The following is an 18,409-nucleotide window of genomic DNA, read 5'->3' as shown; positions in this document are numbered from 1 at the left end:
CCTCTGAGCTGTAGAAAGCAGGGACCCCAGGTCTGGCAGGGCGCAGAAGGCAATACCATGATTTGGTACCAGATTTTGGCAAGAGAATAAATGCTTGGACTAGAAGTAAAGACTAAAATGAAGGGACTTTTTATGGACTAAGCCTAGACTAACATGATTGAGTTTTCATCAACTAAAACTATAAAGGGTTGAAATGACTAAAGCTAAAAGGCATTCTATCTAAAGACTAAGATGAAAAATAGCTACATGTTTGTATCATGCTGACATTATGCTGGGGATGCAGCTTGATGCAGTGCAGTGCAGTACCATTTATTCCCTCATTGCCTCTTTTCTATTTTCCTCCCTGTCTCTTGCATTGATATGGAGAAGAGACAAGGAAAGAGGGAGATGACAGGGCACCAAGAGGCCCGGACAGGGAAAATTTACTGATTATTTTCTCTTTCAACAGAGCTTGTTAACTTGTTTAATAGGGCCTAAATGCTTTCACTAAAGCACCATGCTTTTGTTTCTCTTAATTCAAAACAAAAGTGCTAGATGTCATATTTTTTACAAAGAGATCCTAAAATTCCAATGGTGTACAACTGTGCATGATCTGACATGATGTCTGACAGTTAAATCATAGTTTAACCTGCCGATTACTACTAGTATAACACTTCATCTAAGAAAAAAGATATATAATAGTTTAATTTACACAGCAGTTTGTCCTCATTTTAAAAGTCAAAGATCCAAAAGCTGAATTATTACCGCACTCACTGGCTCCAGGAGGTGAGCCACAACTGAGGCTGTTTATACTGTATTTCTGTCCTTACTTTTAATCTGCTGTAGATGTTTCACAGAGAACAAGACATGTGCAGGCATTAGCAGCATCAGCGGTGTATGAAAACAGATTTAAACAATAGTCAGGGGAAAGCCTGACTGTGACTTGTGTTAGAGAACCCCAGTTAATAATTACTTCATGTTCTGTGGGACATATTTCACTGCTGCCAAAACTATAATTACCATCTTAATAAATCTGTCGTCTACTGTGTCTGCAGAATTCATGGGTCTCTTACTGCTTCTCTGTTCTTCTACATTACAATATATCAAAGTTTAGTTATGGTAGCTGCACAGAGTTGAATGCTGATTAATGAAGAGCCCAGGGGGATGAACACGTTCCATATTTTCCTCAAATTATTTCAGCCTAATTCATTACAGCTGTTCAACTTAGTAGTTCTTCAGGAAATATGATTTAATGCTTTTGCTTTTCATTGAATAACAAAGGCTTGGTGGCAATCCATTATGAAGGTAATGGATGGAAGATAACTCTTTAAGTGAAAGTGCATGATCATTAGAAGAGCTTATTGATTGTACATGGTGTAATTATGCCAAATGAGGGTCAAGTAAGGCTAGATGAGTGTGGAAGTAGAAGTGCAGTCACACTCATTATGCTCTGCCACCAGAATAGAGGATTAGCAGAGACATCGGTCGTTGTATTCATAAAGATTAAAAGTGCTGATCAAAGAGCACTGAGCCAAGCAAACCCACATTAAAGTGACAATGACATTACATTGTATTACTTTGTCTTGCTATTAGCCTTATCTCCACATCATATGTTTTAGGCCCTACAATTTCACAATTTAGAAAAAAGAGCTGCAATTAAAGATTATTTCTTTGTCCTTTCATCCACAAATGTCTTTGATTGAATTAATTATTTTTTTGGTCTGTAAACTGTTGGAAACAAATTGTCTGGAAAGGCTTAAATCAGTGGGTCTGGTATCATGTTTTTTAAATTTATAATACAAAAAGGCTGTACAGACAGCAGTTTAGCATTTTTTCTTGGCTAATGTGAGAAATAATTATTCAGTCAATCAATTGCTTTCAAATTGTTGTGTCTCAGTGTAATTTTTAATGCATCATTTTCAAATCCTTAATGGTAAATGTCTCAACAGCAACTGATGACTTTGCTGAATCCCTTACTCTTTATGTTGAAGGTTAAATTGTTATTTAGCCTATCACCTACTGAATATGAAATGTTTTTATTGTCATTGCTGTTTTGTGTTTTTCAGTAAAGAAGCAATGAACCAATAAAACTCCAGAATGTTTCGGCCATACATTGTCAAAGTGACAAAAAAAATATTCCAATAAAGTCAAATGAACGTTTTTCTCAGAGATATTTCTGGATTATTGTACATAATAGACATCATGTTGTGCTTTGGTGTTTCAGCCTCCCATCTCTGCCATGAGGTCAACTGCAGGTTCATCAGCTGGAAACTGCAGGGCTCTGATTTGTTTCCCCCTAAACCAATACATCTCCCTGCGTTGGGTTAGTGCTTTAATCTCCCCACTATTCCTTACAGCTGCACAGGACTGTGAGCCCAATCAATGCCTTTTCCTACAAAGCCAAAGCAAATAACTAGCTCTCCCTATATCCTATCTTCTTCACCCCTTTATACAGGTTTGACTGCATCATATCAGTTTGCAGTTCAAGTCTCAACTTCAAGGCCATGAACCGTGGCTTTTCGAACCAGCTGCTTGGCACTACATTGCAACCTTTGGGACTTGGTTTCATGTCTTTTTCCCTGGGGATGAACAGTAAGCTCAATGATGAAGACACTTCTCTCTACTCCACACTACATGATAATCTGGTTTTTGGTGCCCAGATGGTACACTTGTTTACTATAGCTTTACATTGGATATTGTATCCTTTACTGACCTGGGACATTAGCTTTATGAGTAAGCACTTCCACACAAGCCTGGTGACTTCAGTCACCACCTGTTTGCGGTACTGTTAGAGACTGTTAGCCCCCAGCCCCAATCTGGACAGACTTCACGCTCTCTGTGTTTAAAGACTGCAGTCTGCAGAGATCAGTGGTCTGTGCAGACAGAGGTGTCTGCACTCTTTATATGTCTGTCAGATGAGTCCCTCAGTCGTAAGAGTCCCTAGTACAGGGTGTGCCTTCTCTTTCTTTAACTCTAGACTGATGCTTCCCAAACTTCTTCCTGACCACCCACTTTTTAGAAGGTAAAAAGCATTGTTGATTAACTACTTCATTTTTCATACATCATTTGTTTTCACCCAATTGAGGGTGTAATTGTTCAAGAGGTCATCCACCCTTTAAACCTCTAAAGAAGGGATCTCACAGACCGTCACTGGCTAGATCACCATAACAAACATGTTTGTCGGGCCAAACTTTAACTTTACAGCCAGATGGCTTCAATCAATCTTGGGACAACCTTCTGCAAGTTACCTCTTGGCTTCTTTCCCCATTTTCTCCCATTTATAGACATGTCTGTCTATGTAGTTCATCTTCTGCCTGTACAGTTCTTGAATGGCTTTCAGCAAGCCTTGGAATAGGCTCTATTCCAACAACCAACGATTTTGTTTTGCTGCTCTCATTTGCTTAAAGTGGGGGTATTATGGCTTTTTTCAAGGCTTTACACTATCTCTCTGACACCCACGTAGTAGTTTCACAGGGTTTACAGCTCAAAAAAACTCCTCATGTTTCTCACACTGGCATCCTGAAAAACCCTCCATCTGAAACGCTTCGTTTTCGCTGCTGTCTCTTTAACACCCCCCTGCTCCACAGACCTGCTTTCCTCCAATTGGCTGATTTTCCGGAGGCTGGCCGGTGGCAGGACTCAATGTTTTGTGCCTGCCCCCTCCAATGTGGCTAAAGTTGTTATGCTAGTAGTTGAAAACTTTGAATGAACTGGTCCGACTGAGTAAAATATGGCGAATTTTGATAAACGTCCATACGTGTTAGACCCGAGGTCTGACCCTGATAGTTTGGAGAGGGTGCTGCTTTGCCGGCAGCACGGATGAACCACGAACCAGTCAGGACATCCTTTTGCGATGACCTCATCAGTTTGCTCCATCGGAGTCTCGTCTCGGGAGAATCTCATAGAGATTTTCAATGAACCGTTTTCATCAGTTTACACGCTAATTCCAAGATTACTGCCGCATATGTTTATCTTGCAGTTTGAAAATTTGTATAAGTGGAGTATGGACACCCAACGTTGTGACTTTATATTTATGTTTTAAAAACCAGAAAAGTATAATACCCCCTCTTTAATAAAACACTTCTTGATTTTGTTGCCTTCATCTTTTTCTCTATCATATGCTCAGTTCATTGAAGTCATGGCCTGCAGTGTGTACAGTTGTCTAAGGGATTCTTGTGATGTCATTTATGTAGCTCCTAAGTGATGGGAGCCTCTCACCCAATAGCAGCTTGTTACCACCGACTACCTGTCTAGCTTCTCTAAGGATTATTCCAAAGGCTGTCAATAACAAGACTGGTGAGATGGTGCCTCCCATTGCATTTCTGCATTCAAGCCGTTGCCATCTTGTGATGTAGCCTTTTCAGAGCAAAGCTCCGCAGGATACAGATGCATGTGTCTAGTGATGATATTCATGACACAGTGTGGGACAGGTATTCCAAGGCAAGTATTTTTCTGTCTATCACAGACACTAGGAAAAAGAAGGTAGGCTGAATTAAAATGGCAGAAAGAATCAGGGAGTTCCATTGAATTCTGAATCTAAGCTGAGTATTTACACACACAAGCACACACCCACTCCCCGTGGATGTTTAATGGGAACTGGAAACACACGGCCCCGTTTCTTTCAAGCTGCTTGGGGGCACATGAAGCCCAAAAATTTCATATTTATTACCCAGACCATAGAAAAGTGAAGCCCATAGAGCAGGCACAGTAGTGTTTTCAGTAACTGTATGTACCAACCATTTATTTATTATACAGAGGAAAATAGCTCTGCTTTTAGCTGTTGGTGAGTTTTTATGAATGAATTGTTTGGTTACATAAATATGATTTGGTTGTACATTTGTTCTGAAAAGCTTCAGTCCCTACAAAAGTATCTGCTTTTTTACAGACATAAGTTTTACTTTGTAACTAGATAAGAGACAGTATTTCTGGGCCAGGGTGCATCATCTAACAACCCTGAAGCTTTAAGTTTTGACTATTTAATCAGATGGGCTGTAGAGTCTGGCACACTTCCTTGGGGCTAAAACTTTAAATAGTACACTTAACTTTTCTTTGGCCAAAACAACTTTATTCTGGCTGGGAGTAAGTACAGTACTGGTGGAAGTTAAGCAAGGCTGAAATAGAGGGCTGTGGCTCATTTTTTATGTTTGCCACTGCATGAAATAAACATCAGAACTACTGTAAAAACATCCCTGAACAACATGATAAGCTGTTGGTTATTAATGGTCAAAAGTCAAGGTTACTATAGACTTTCTGGAAAACATGTAGCCCCCTGTGCCACAAGTGTGTGAATGTGGAGGAACAGGGTGTGAATGGGTAGATGTGACCTGCAGTGTAAAAACACTCTTAGTAGACAGACTAGAAAAGTGCTATACATTCAAAAAAAGTCAAAAGGTTTACTTCTTCTAACATCATTTTGTCCTCAAATAAAACTGACTTTGCTTTTATTCCAGCCCAGTCCTGTGAATTGTGTCCACAACCTTGAGCTGGAAGATAGAATTCTAAGATTTTAGTGGTCACAGATCGAGGTCACTGTGACTGAATATTTTTTCTGTTGTGTTGAACATTCTGCAGCACCTTGAAGAATTCTTTTTACATCAGATGTTTTCTCAGAGTTTATCCATCTAAGGCTGGTTAGACGATGATTTAGGCCAGATTTGGGGCTCTACTGGGTAAAGGACAACAATGGGTGAAATGGGACAGTTAAACCTAATTACGTTTATCTTTACATGTTTATGATACCATTACTAAAATCATAATAGATGGGACAGCCATTTCAGTATTTGTAAGGGGGGGATAAAAGACCCTCTTTTACATACTCACTTAAAATTTGAGACCTGCCTTGATGTTTGAATAAGGATTTACTTAAATTTAGATTGAGATGAGAAATGATTTGTTTTCACAGTACAACAATTTTAATTTCATCGGATTCAAGTGAAAATCAAAAATCAACTCCCTAAGAAACAAGAATCCTTGCGATACACCACAGTGGGTAACAAATGTGGAAATTGCAATCACATGCAATAATATGTCAAAAGCCAGTTACTTTTCAGATGGCACAATAGGTTGCAAGTTCTACATCAAGTCTTTTATAATTTGCAATACTTAATGGTTTACAGACTCAAATGTCCTTGTGGTTGTTTTTACATCAGTAGAACTAAACATAAACTGAAGGCAAGATCAGCTGAACAGAAACCTGAAGTTAAAACGGTAACCCAAATACCAGGCATTGAACATATCAAATTAATTGAGAAGTGAAAACAGATTTAAAAAAAAAAAAAAAAAAAAGTGATGACTGAAAAAAGAACACATTAAAAGCAATGCCAGGGAGCGCAGATGGTTGAGTGGTTTAAGGTGCTACCCATGTACACAGGCGGCAAGGGTTCGAATCCGGCCTGTGGCCCCTTACTGCTTGTCTGTCCCCACTCTCCTCCCTGTTTCCTAGTCTATCCACTGTCCTTACTCTGTCAAATAAAGGCAGGAAAAGGCCCAAAAATAAATCTCTAAAAACAGCAATGCCATATCTCTGTCTAAATGATTAACTTTTTATATTCTCTCCGTTCCTGTGGGCATTTCTTTATTCATAGTTTTTTTTTTTTTTTTTTTTTTTTTACAACAGCTTTGAAAGAGCAACCCCACAGGTGAGTTTGGACATTTGTAAATGTTTAACCCAATAGTCGGGTTTTGTCTTTTTTGGTCTGTTTGTAGTTAGTTGTTTATATTATTCGGTTTGACTTGATGATCATTCACTTCACCATCTGACTACTAATGATAATGTGACTTAATGGGAATCTTAAAAGGCTGATGTACAGTGCTTAACAAATTTATTAGACCACCTGTCATATTTGTCTCAAAGACCATCCAGCATCATGAAGTGCTTTAATGCGGACTCTTTCATTTTCAGTGAGCTCTCCATGTTTTACCATTTTGAACAGGAATGAGGAATTTCAAACTGAGTTCACCTTGTTATTTGAGCCGGCTCACTGGGCTTCTCTGAGAAGTCAGAAATGAATCAAGCATAACATTCAACCACTAAAACTCATTTTTCTGTTCAGGAATGCAAGCAAGTAACTATAATTTGACATATTTATCAAGAAATAATAATGTGCTTTATTATTTTTTCATTTTTTTTTGGAAATCAGTAAATTTGAAAATTCATGGATAACAATAATAATTATATTTTAGCATTAAAATATAATTTGGGTTAAAGAGCTTCTACATATTGGTGTATTAATCATTGCAGAAAGATAAAAAAAAATGATTTTGGTAATTACCAATGCTGTTAATTTAGGGCAGCTGTGGCATAAACCTTACTTTGGGTGGTGGTCTAATAAATTTGTTGAGCACTGAATATTTGAAGAAGAATCCCAGTTTTAAATTTTCCTTCTGTAAAGTGTCATATGAGGGTCTATAGAATTGAAATTTTCAAAGTGTCCCCCTTTAGCCATCCTACCACAGGGCCGACAGCCAGCTAACGAAATGAGTCATCCCCCTGAGTTGTTTTTCTACAGAAATCATTTTTGATAAAGCAACTATCCACTGTGAAACTGTTTCTTCTAGAGATGTTCCGATACCTAGGTGTTGGGAAACGGCCGATACAGAGTACAGATACTGGTCTGAACTTTCTGGACTGACTGTGCAGATGCCCAAATTATTTTAGAGCTATATTCTCAGAACATGACTCTACAAATAGTATCATAATGTACAGCATCTTTGTGACCCTAAGTTGTTTTTATCATGAGTTTTAATCCTAAATATTAAAATAACAATAATACAGGGGGCTGCATCACAGGCTCTGTCTTCCCATTTTGCTCTTTTCAGGCGGCATTTATGGATGAATAATGATAGCGTCTGAAAAATGTATTGCTGTGGTGCACGGCAATGCACAGCACACAACTTCACATGAACTCGACTGTCACTGTGTTGTAGGAAATCTAGAGTAAAAGATCCTTGAGCTCTCCTGTATAGTCCAGTTCTAGACGGGGAGCTGTAGCACCTCCGCCCAGGAACCTGATGCTCCATTAAGACCTGTTCCTGCCTATAGTGCTGCTGAACGAGACATCAACAATAACAATAATCAATAACAAAAACATTATTCATAATAAGAGGCCATACTGTTAGCCAAAGGATCAAAGACAGTGTTTTTGCTCCCAGAGCTACGAGCATATTGGCAAAGCTAATAGTTGGTGTAAGGTATGAGGCAAGATCAGCAGGAACTCGGGGTGTCAGTGAACGGAGGGGCTGTTTATTCTCGACATTTCATGCTGACAAGGCAAAACAATTTCATTCATTGCATAAGAAATTTTATTATTTAGGACTTTATTCATTTTTAGAAAAATTCAAATTTGTCGTATTGTTTCACCTTTATGTTGTTTCATATTTTAATGTGGTTTATTCTTTAGATTTATTTTCAGGCTTTTTTGCCTTTATGTGGAGAGAACAGGACAGTGGATAATATAGGAAATCATGGAGAGAAGGTCAGGAATACAGAGAGAATTTTCTTTATTTGAAAATATATAAATACACACATGTCAAGAATAATGCTCACTAAAAAGAGCTCTCCAACATTTCACTCTCCTTAAACCTTCTCAAGCAGCTTGTGCAGAAAATAAATTAATACATGGTGGGTCTGGGAATTTCTGATTATTTTGTTCTCTTTTTCAGAAATTGGTGTTTTTCAACATTTAGTGACTAATATAATAAGATGTTAATAAGATGTGACCCTTTTTTTTCTTAGTAAATAAACAAGCTAATGGTAATAACATAAACCTGGAGATGAATGACTGAATGTATTGTAAACATGAGGTTGTACTCAGGTTTTAGATAACTTTTTTAGATTTGAGATAGTGAGTACATTATCAATCAGCGTCCCCATGAGATTTCTGTCTGACTGAGGCCTGCTGCTCCAACGTGATGGTAAAATGTTTTTTAAACATTCAGCCATTTAAAAGATGCTGAGCAGACATTGAGAAGAAATTGAGTAAATGTTGGTGAAACTGATTTAATGACTTGATTTTCATGTTTGGAAACAATCTCACATGTACGTGCAATAAAATGAGGTGCTCTTTTACACTCCCAGCTCCAGTTTTAAATGAGCCCATCTTTCTTCCAGGTCAGCAGCAAACTGCAGCTCATTAAAGGAAAACAGAGAGAGCGGAGAATCTGGGCTGATGGTGGTAATGAATAGAGGAGGGAATGATGCAGCTGTAGCCTACAGGCAGGATTACAACTCAGAGAAATCACAACGAGTAAATGAAGATGTTGGCTGTCCTACTCTGGGCAGTGTGTCATCACGTTTGCCCATCTACTTGAACATGACCATGAGATGAAACCAGTCATGGAAAAAAGCAAGAAAAAACATAAATATTACCATATGCTATAAAAGGATGGTGAATCAGTTATTGTTAATTAATTGACTTGTGTATGTCATTAGTATTAAAATACTGGCTTATCCATGTAAGTCTGTACACATGTCAGACTTCATCATAAAAAATACAAATGCGTGCAGCTTCAGCGTGGCCTGTTTTTACTAATCCTCTTATAATCCTTATAATCTATTTTTTATGTCTTTAATGCTCTACTTTTTGTGCTCTCTATATATCATTGGATAGAAACCTCCTTTGTAGCCCAAAGAAATATGTTTTTTTTTATCTTAACCCATCTTCAATAATTCAATGTTTTCAGTCTTTAATGACCAACTTTATGCTTGATTAAGTTCTAAGGTTTAGATCCAGGGTTTTATTATGTAGCTGTCTTGTGCAGAATTGTTTTGATCATGAATTTTTAGACTCTTTTGAAGACCAGCTTGATGTGATGTGGGGACACCAACATATGAAATCTAGACAGGACGCTATAGGGCTAACAACCTCCAACTGGTTTGTTGTTTATTTGGTTGATGAGCTTTCACCCAACCAAAATGTCATTGGTCAGGCAATCGTAGAGAGAGAGAGAGAGAGAGTGAGATGGGCAATCAAGTGGGGAGAGTGAATGCCATAAAAGTTACAAACAAAGCAGTGATGCTGAGAAAGAAGGGGTCACGCTTGAAAGCAGCCTTCCCTAAACTTAGTCCAGTTTTTACTGGGTTGCTGATTGGCAAAGCTTTAAAAATGACTATCTTTGTTTTCTTAACTAAAATAGATTTAGTAGGCACTGATGACCTAGTGGTTCAGGTGTGCTCAATGTGCATGGGTAGCCTGGATTCAAGTGTGGAAACTTTGATGCATGCCTCTCCCCCACTCTCTCATCCCAGTGCCTGACTCCATCCACTGTCCCCCTCTATGAATAAAGGCTTAAAATGCCTGCAAATTATACCTTTAAAAAGTTGACTTTGTATTCTTTTTTCTGCACTTGCTTTGTGAGGAGCTGTCACTATCACTCCACCCCCTCGTATCCATTCAACCATACTAATTACATTTACTCAAAGTACTGTACTTGATTAGCTTTTTGGGTACATTTTTAAATTTGTACTTTTCCTTCTACTTTAGTAAGTTTGAACTATAGTAACTGTACTTTTACTTGAGTACAATACTCCTGTACTTTTTCCACCTACGTAGACAACACAGTAGCACATAGAGAGAGAATGATTCCACATCACAATCCAAAACACCATACTTTTGCACCATGAAGGAAGATATCCACTAAGTTAGAGTTCCAACTGGGACTTAAGGAGTTTCCAAAGGACGCCTAGTGCATATTCTGCATAAGCATACATTGCCTTGCTATGAGGTCGACTTTCTGCTTTTTTCTTGCCAGAGGAAACCCACCTTGCCACAGATTTTCAAGGATTATTGCAACTCTGACATACTGTAAAGCAGTGGCTCTCAACTGGTGGGTCAGGACCCAATAGTGGGTCGCAGAACAGTTTTCAGTGGGTTGCGACTAGGTGTCAGAGAAAAACATGGTGGCAAAAGTCCTGAAGTCCTTATTGGACATGCATCAGTACCTTTTATGTTACCCTGTTTTACTGTGAAATTGGGTAAATATAAATGTTTGATCAGTATTTCAACTAATTTATCTTCTCTTTTTACAATAGATGGCTACTTATCCCATGATAATGAAGTAATTTTACAAGTTCTCTGGAAAATTGCCAAAAATTGCCACATAATGATGCGGAAAGAGGGTATACAATTTGTCAGTTTTGTCCCTTTTCTTTTTTATATCAGGTGTTTTGGTCCAATCATGCTCCAAACTGCAACATATTCAATTAACTTAACAAGCGTTGTTGAAAATGTTTTGAAAACTTGGGTCGCAATCTGTTGTAAGACAGACTGGTGGGTCCTGAGGCCAGACAGTTGAGAACCACTGCTGTAAAGTATTTAACACTTTCAAAAGAGTAGTTTAATTATATGTAATGAGGACCAATATAGACAGTTTTAAAGTGTTAAATTTAACTCCATGAGTTTTATTAACACTCTCATTTATTTTTGTATTTTTACTTCATTATAAAGGTGTGAATTTGCCCATACAACCTGCCTGCAGATTTGTTCTTTTGTTGTTTTTGCCAATAAGGAAAGATTGCATTTTACTGTACTGCTCCAGTAGATACTCAGTTCTCAGTACTTAAAGTAAACCTTAAAATTTAAATACGTTTTACTTTTATTTAAGTAGATTTATTCATCTGTGCCTTTACTTTTACTTCAGTAAATTTTTTTTTAAAGATTAATTTTTGGGCCTTTATTTTGATAGAAGAAGGACAGTGGATAGACTCGGAAACAGGGAAGAGAGTGGGGAGAGACATGCGGTGAAGGGCAGCAGGCTGGATTTGAACCCGGGCCTTCTGCATACATAGGTAGCGCCTTAAACCACTCGACCATCTGTGCTCTCTCCTTCAGTGTATTTACACAAAGTAACTGTACTTTCACTTGAGTAGTTTGCCTGCTCTACATTTAACCGTTAGAGACACCTGTATGCTGCCCTCCAGCTAGACTGCACCTGAGGGAAAGAGTAGGCTTAACTGATTCAAAGGGCTGCTTGAAAATGTACTGTCCATGATGTCAAAGCAAAATAAGATTAATATACCTCAATAAGAGTTCATAAATACTGGCTTCATCAAATTTTTTTGAAATGCAGTGTTGTTTTTGTGTGGGAAAGTGCTAACTAATGAAAGCCTAAAAACCTCAAAACAGAGCATCCACCGATGATCTGATAATTGGTTTCTTTCAAAGCACCATAGTGACTCTAAGAGCTTAATGCCTCTTCAAGGTTACATAAGATTAAACACTTGGACTTCTTACTGTTCCATTTTTGTCATCACAGCATAATGAATTGCAAGCTTGTCTCTTTAAGTGAGTTTCTGTTGATTGATAACTATTTTTCCTCTTTTTAAATAAATGACAGTTTCCATCCAAATAGGAGGTTTAAGTAATCCTAGCTGGAGACAGTACGAAAATACAAAATAAAACAAATGAAGAACCGTTAAATCTTTTAGCTCAAAAGATAATCTTACCTGGGTCTCTTACAAAGACTGTTTTTACACCTTCAGCGGCCTCTCTAACCAAGGAAATTTTTCTAAAAGCATTTTCTGATAGCATATGCAGTGCATTTGCAGTGTATAAATATTGATCAAAATGAGTTCCATATTACTACAAAATCAAAACCTTTTTTAAGTTTCCTTTTTAATAAATAGATGTTCTGGCAATACTTAATTTTTGTAAGTCGTAGGGTCCTAGGGTGAGGGCCATCTTCCCTTTCGTGTCTTGAGCTAAAAAATTCTGTGAACCTCTGCTTTTAAGAACTGCAACAAAGTGCTGGAAAGTGCAGGGTTTTGTTTTATCAATGCTGAAGTTGCACTGTGTGTGCCTTTGCCCCTTCTTCTGTTAAAGCTTCTACCTTTACTGGCTCACATTTTAGCGAGTCCCTTTAGCATCTCATTAAAACACCGACGTTAATCTTAGTGTCTGTTGCAGTCATATGGAGAGCAGAGGAGAGAGAAAGCAATGTCTCCTGGTCCATAAAATTTTTCTTTGCCTAAATTGAACCGTATTTCTTGGCTAACCCAGGGAACTTCTTTTAACAGCTCCTTTCAATGGCAAACTGTATATCCATTTTACAATTAATGGTTAAGTTTAGGATTTGAGTGTTTTCTCTCTGAACTTTAGTAATCCATCCTTTGTTGCATACTGTCAGGACAGGAGGAGCATTTATGTTCAGAAACCACACAAAACAGATGGAAACAAGTGAGTCAGTTTGTTATTATTATCTTATTTTTTTTAAGACAAAACAATTACAATATATGTAGTTATTGTATTTATATGGTTAAATAGATATTGTGCTGTGATCCCCAGCTGTATTTTTAGAGATCTTATAAATATAGGCAGAATGCACTGAGTAGACTGTCACTGTTAATGTGCAGGGTGGGTTTTCAGTGACCAATTCATTGGTTGGTGTGTGGGTATAATTTTAGTCAACAAGTTTTTTCTTTGGTTGGCTGCAGCCCAGACAATGTGGTCAACCTGTGAGGACAGCTAAGTACTGAGTCTGTTTCCAGGGTTTACCAGAATTGAAAATATTGCGCTTGCACCAATTAGAAGGCTTGAATAAGACAAATAGAAAAAGAAGAATCCTGACTTATCATTCCTAAGAATGGGGCATGCTCAAAAAATGCTTAACCAGCATTTCCCATGGTGCAATACTTTAGCATCTTTTTGGATTTGTGATAACTGGGAAATTGTCTTTGCAATGTCATAATGCATATCTACTGTTTTTACAGTACTGTTTAACAATTTTTGTATGCAAACAAGAGCTCACATACAGTGATTCAAATGAGTGTGATTATTTTAATACACCTTCTAAAGCAGCTGTTGCAACATCTGTATCACATGGTATTGTGTGTCCTCATCAAGAAAATGTTATGTAGGCTAGAAAATTACAAGCAGCTGAGAAAAATAGTTGAAGCTGCTTTCTTTAAAAACCAGTGACTGATAGAAACAGAGTGTTTTTCATGTGTGCTGTGAGGCTGAGGGAGTCTCTTAGGAGCAGTGTCAATAAGATCAATGCTGCCACAGGCTTCACAGACTCAACTTTAACATTACCAAGCATATATGTGTTTTTGTCGGTCTCTCTTTTCTCCCTAGTTGAGCTGAAAGAGCACCTGCAGAGCTTTGTGGATGAGACCAACGCTCAGCATGGCCCAGGGTTCATCAAAGTGGTCCACCATGACAAACAGGAAGGACTTATCAGGTCCAGAGTCAGCGGATGGAGGGCCGCTTCAGCTCCCGTGGTTGCTCTGTTTGATGCACACGTAGAGTTCAACACTGGATGGTGAGCAGCTGCTTTATATTCCTCCACAGCAGTGTCTGCATCAAAAGTACACCATATTAAGCACTTACACACTGGCTGCCATCTGGTGCACATGGCCTCAGATGACAGTAAGTGACCAGGACTCTTGAAGGTCCCCTCATTAACATGCTCATGTTAGTCTGGTAACTGCAGAGGGGTCTAGCGCTTCCTGATTTCTGATGTCAAAGTTAAAGTCTGGTGATATTCTATACAGTCAACATTGAAAGGCCAGAATAGAGGATGTGCACTGACGTCGCATTCAGCATGTGGCACGAGTGCTCAGCCAGGCTGGGCAGCTGTCTGCTCAATGGGGAACAGATGAAAACAGAAGAAAAAAGACTGATATTTGCTTAAATTGGGGATATTTAGACTTAATAGATCCATTCTGTCTTCTAAGACACACTGGGCCATGAATTTGCTTTGATACAGTCTCTGAGAACAGCCTGCCCTTGCTTATTGTAAAGGATGCCAATGATTGTCTGGACAGGAGTCAAGTCAGCAGTCTTCCCCATGACTGTAGCTGTCTGCAGAGGTCACCTTAATTGAATATTCTCAATCATTGATTATTTGGAGGGATGACAGAAAATTTTGAAGGCTGTCTATCATTTTGGCTGACTGGAATGATGAGGATGAGCCTTTGTTTCAGCTCCACATTGCAGCTTTTTAACAACTTGTTATCGGCTATGGTCCTCAAACTACATCTTGACATTAAAAATATCCTTAAAACTGTGAATGATATCTTAAATGGTGTAGTTCATAGTTGCTTGCTTGAAGACAGGGATTGTTGCTCTGCCGTCACTGCGTAAAAAATGACAAGGAGTAAACGCTGCGCTGCTGTGTTCATCTGTCTCTCAATGCCAATAAAAATGCATAACCTCAAAAACTGATCTTAAAATATTAGTTTGGAAAGGTTGCTTCATAAATTGAACCCTACTAATAAAGTCGTATAAAATTTATTACATTACAGATATTAAAGAGAAAATTATAATGATGGACTGTAAAATGGTTAGACGAATTTGTATGACCCTTTCTGTCAAAATGATGGACAACAAAAAAGTCCAGTGCAACCTCTGGCTGTATGTGCTGAACCAGAGTGAGCGAATGAAGGCTCAGGAAACCTTTGCAAATTGGACTTTTCCACAGTTTTCTAATATTTTGAGATGTTGGATTTTAACTCATATTTTTGAGATGCACTTATATATCATGACATACTATGTCATTGTTTAAAAGGCAGTGGCCTGTGGCCTAAACTCATTTAGCCCAATTATTAAGCAAAGTAAGGAGGTATGCCATGGCAACCGTCACTAATTTCACCCATTCATGCATTTTCTACACCACTTATTCCGATCGGGGTCGTGGGGGGCTGGAGCCTATCCCATCTGTCATTGGGCGAGAGGCAGGGTACACCCTGGACTGGTCACCAGTTAATCGCAGGGCTGACACATAGAGACAGACAACCAGGCACGCTCACATTCACACCTACAGCCAATTTAGAGTCACCAGTTAACCTAATGAGCATGTTTTTGGTGGTGGGAGGAAGCCAGAGCACCTGGAGAGAACCCACACGTGCACGTGGAGAACATGCAAACTCCGTACAGAAAGGCCCTGACCAGGAAGCGAACCAGGGGCCTTCTTGCTCAGCGCTAACCCCTGAGCTGCCCCACTAATTTCAATTCAATTCAAACCTTTGTTTGTTCTCTCAAGGACGTTGGGGTTTCCCTCATTTCCAATGTTGTCAAGATTACAAGCACATTAGAACAAGCAAGACAAAACAACAGTCAAATACAATCAGCTAAAACCAGTAGAAATCAATCAAAACAATAACAATTGGAAACAAAGTGACTGAAAGGTCCTAACCTCTGCAAGACAAGGGTAGGACTTCAATCTTTACAGTTTGTTGGAGGATGTTCAATAAGCTTGCGGCATCATAGAAAAAGTTCAGTGCAAGCTCAAGGAACCTTAAGAGCTAACCAATCAGTAGAGTGGGTCATGTGAGTGCTTGAACTCCACTCCAACAAGTCTGAGATGTAAGGTAACAGTTTCCCAATGGGGGTCTTAAGAATGTATAAAACCAAAGTCTGTTGTGCCTCTTTTCAAGGCAAGGCCAACAAACCTTCTCGTATAGGACACAGTGATGAGTTCTGTACACGTCGCCAGTTATAAATCTAAGGGCGGAGTGATAGAAAGTGTCCAAGTGCCTGAGCGTTGAAGCTGCTGCAGGCCTATAAATTACATCTCCATAATCAATCATTTGCATTGTGAATTAAATGAAAGCAGATGTTAGAGTGCTTGGGCTGTTCAAAAATCAGACCATTTAGATATGTCATGTTTTTCTGGGGCCAAAGAACACATAACTAGGTTCAGTGGCCACTTTAGGTCTAACTTTAAAATGGGTACCATAAAACACCAAATAATAGCCGGGGCGTTTATTTGTTTCAATCACTGAGCAGACCAGGCGTTTATTTGGGACAAGGCGTTTTATTCCTTTCTCACAAAAATCTTGCTTAGCAAAAAGTGGAAAAATATGGTAAATTTAATCAAACTATTTATTTACACCCGTATGAATATCACCTTTACATTTTTAAGACAAGATTACCGTACCATAATTATACTTTTGTCTTCTTCTGTCAACTCAACACTCTCTAATGTCGTACCTTTTATTTTCGCTGCACCGGGGCCATGGCACTGCTATCTCACTTGAGAAAACCAGCAAGGGATGAGGGTGCCCCAGCCAATGAGGAGGCTAGTACTCGCAGCCAATCAGGCTCAGGTCAGAGGGAGCGTTCCTATTGGCCGCTGTAGCTTCTGTATCTCAGCTCAGCGAGACGTTGATTCAATGGCGGAATTACGGCGGTGTTCGGTCCTGTTTAGAATTTGTTCATGATGAGATGAAGTGTTTTCTTGCCTGTGATTCGGCCATTGATTTCAGTGGAAAAGCAGAGCAAAATCACTCCTTGAGTGCTTTGTCGTCGTCAGTATTTAATTCATTGAACATTCTCATCCGCGAGGAGGTACGTTTGTAAGGAGAGGGGTGGAGCTACGGAGCTCAAACAGTCAAACCATGAGTCAAACACAGAGAAGAACAGGAATGGAGGGGGAGTTGAGAGTTGATTCTATATGGTTCTCATCAAAAGTCACATACCTGAGCTTTAAATAAATTACACCAGGCGTTGATTTGGAACAGGCGGGTATTTATCAAAATGTACTGCTACACCCAGGGGTTAATTGGGACCCGGCGATTAAAGGGAACCCGACTATTATTTGGTATTTTACGGTAGCCTATTTATACCAGCCATCCTCAGCAGTATCCCTACCCAGGCAAAAATAACTCACAAAATAAGAACTAAGGTTTGCATGGGATTTGTTCATGGATTTAAGGAAGAAAAGTGTGAGCATCTGTAGTATTTAGAAAGAACTGTATTACATCTAAAACAACTGACTGTCCTAAACTCTACAGAAAAACAATGAAGTGAACATTTTACTTCAAGACTCATCAGGGTTACCACAAGCCTTAACCTTGTAGAATTATTATTTTATATGTATATATGTATTATGTATATGTCTATAATTTAGACACAGCACGTTTATAGTGGAAATCAGATAGATTTACCTTTTTGCAACAAGCTACTTGATTTTGTCAACTGTTGATGCTGGGACGAACAAAGACAGAGGAAATTTGAAGGAATGGGAGGCTTCATATAAGCATTTATTCACTTTCCTCTAAAGGTTGCTGAATAAATCTGAAAACATTTTTTTCCCCTTAAGTCATAAAGTTGATCAAGCACAGAAAGTGTGAAGAATTTTACTGATTGTAAGAAATAAACTATAATCTGCTTCAGAGAGAGACTATTGTCTTTTCTCCCCTTGCCTGAATTCTTTTAAGCACTGATGTAGCTCTCACCCATTTTCTTGTAAATTCCTCATTCAAGCAGGTGCAACCTTCAGCTCCAGAGAGCCGCACAAGCAGCTGTGACATATTTATTAGTATTTTGGGCTGCAGAGTAAGTCAATTGTGAGGCAGGCTGGCAATGAAGTGATTTAATTCCAGACTCCCTGGAGTATGAATGAGAAGGGGAGGTTGGTTGAGATATTTTATTAAGTAGTCGAGGTTGTTGTGGCCCAGGAAGGCCTAATTAAACCTGCATTTCTGTGCTAT

The 18,409-nt window shown here is 38.8% G+C and overlaps 1 protein-coding gene across 1 annotated transcript in view; it reads left to right on the top strand.

Moving 5' to 3' along the window:
* The window catches only part of galnt18a (UDP-N-acetyl-alpha-D-galactosamine:polypeptide N-acetylgalactosaminyltransferase 18a), a 282,449-nt gene that overhangs the window by 140,303 nt on the left and 123,737 nt on the right, over nt 1-18,409 (top strand). The window contains exon 4 of the mRNA XM_041794807.1: nt 14,049-14,235. Coding sequence (XP_041650741.1) covers nt 14,049-14,235 — 187 coding nt within the window. The remainder of the gene's footprint in view (nt 1-14,048; nt 14,236-18,409) is intronic.

This window comes from Cheilinus undulatus, linkage group 9 (genome assembly GCF_018320785.1).
Source record: "Cheilinus undulatus linkage group 9, ASM1832078v1, whole genome shotgun sequence".
NCBI classification, from domain to species: Eukaryota; Metazoa; Chordata; class Actinopteri; order Labriformes; family Labridae; genus Cheilinus; species Cheilinus undulatus.
The sequence above is the reverse complement of the archived record's forward strand: the minus strand, read 5'-3'. Positions and strand labels throughout refer to the sequence as shown.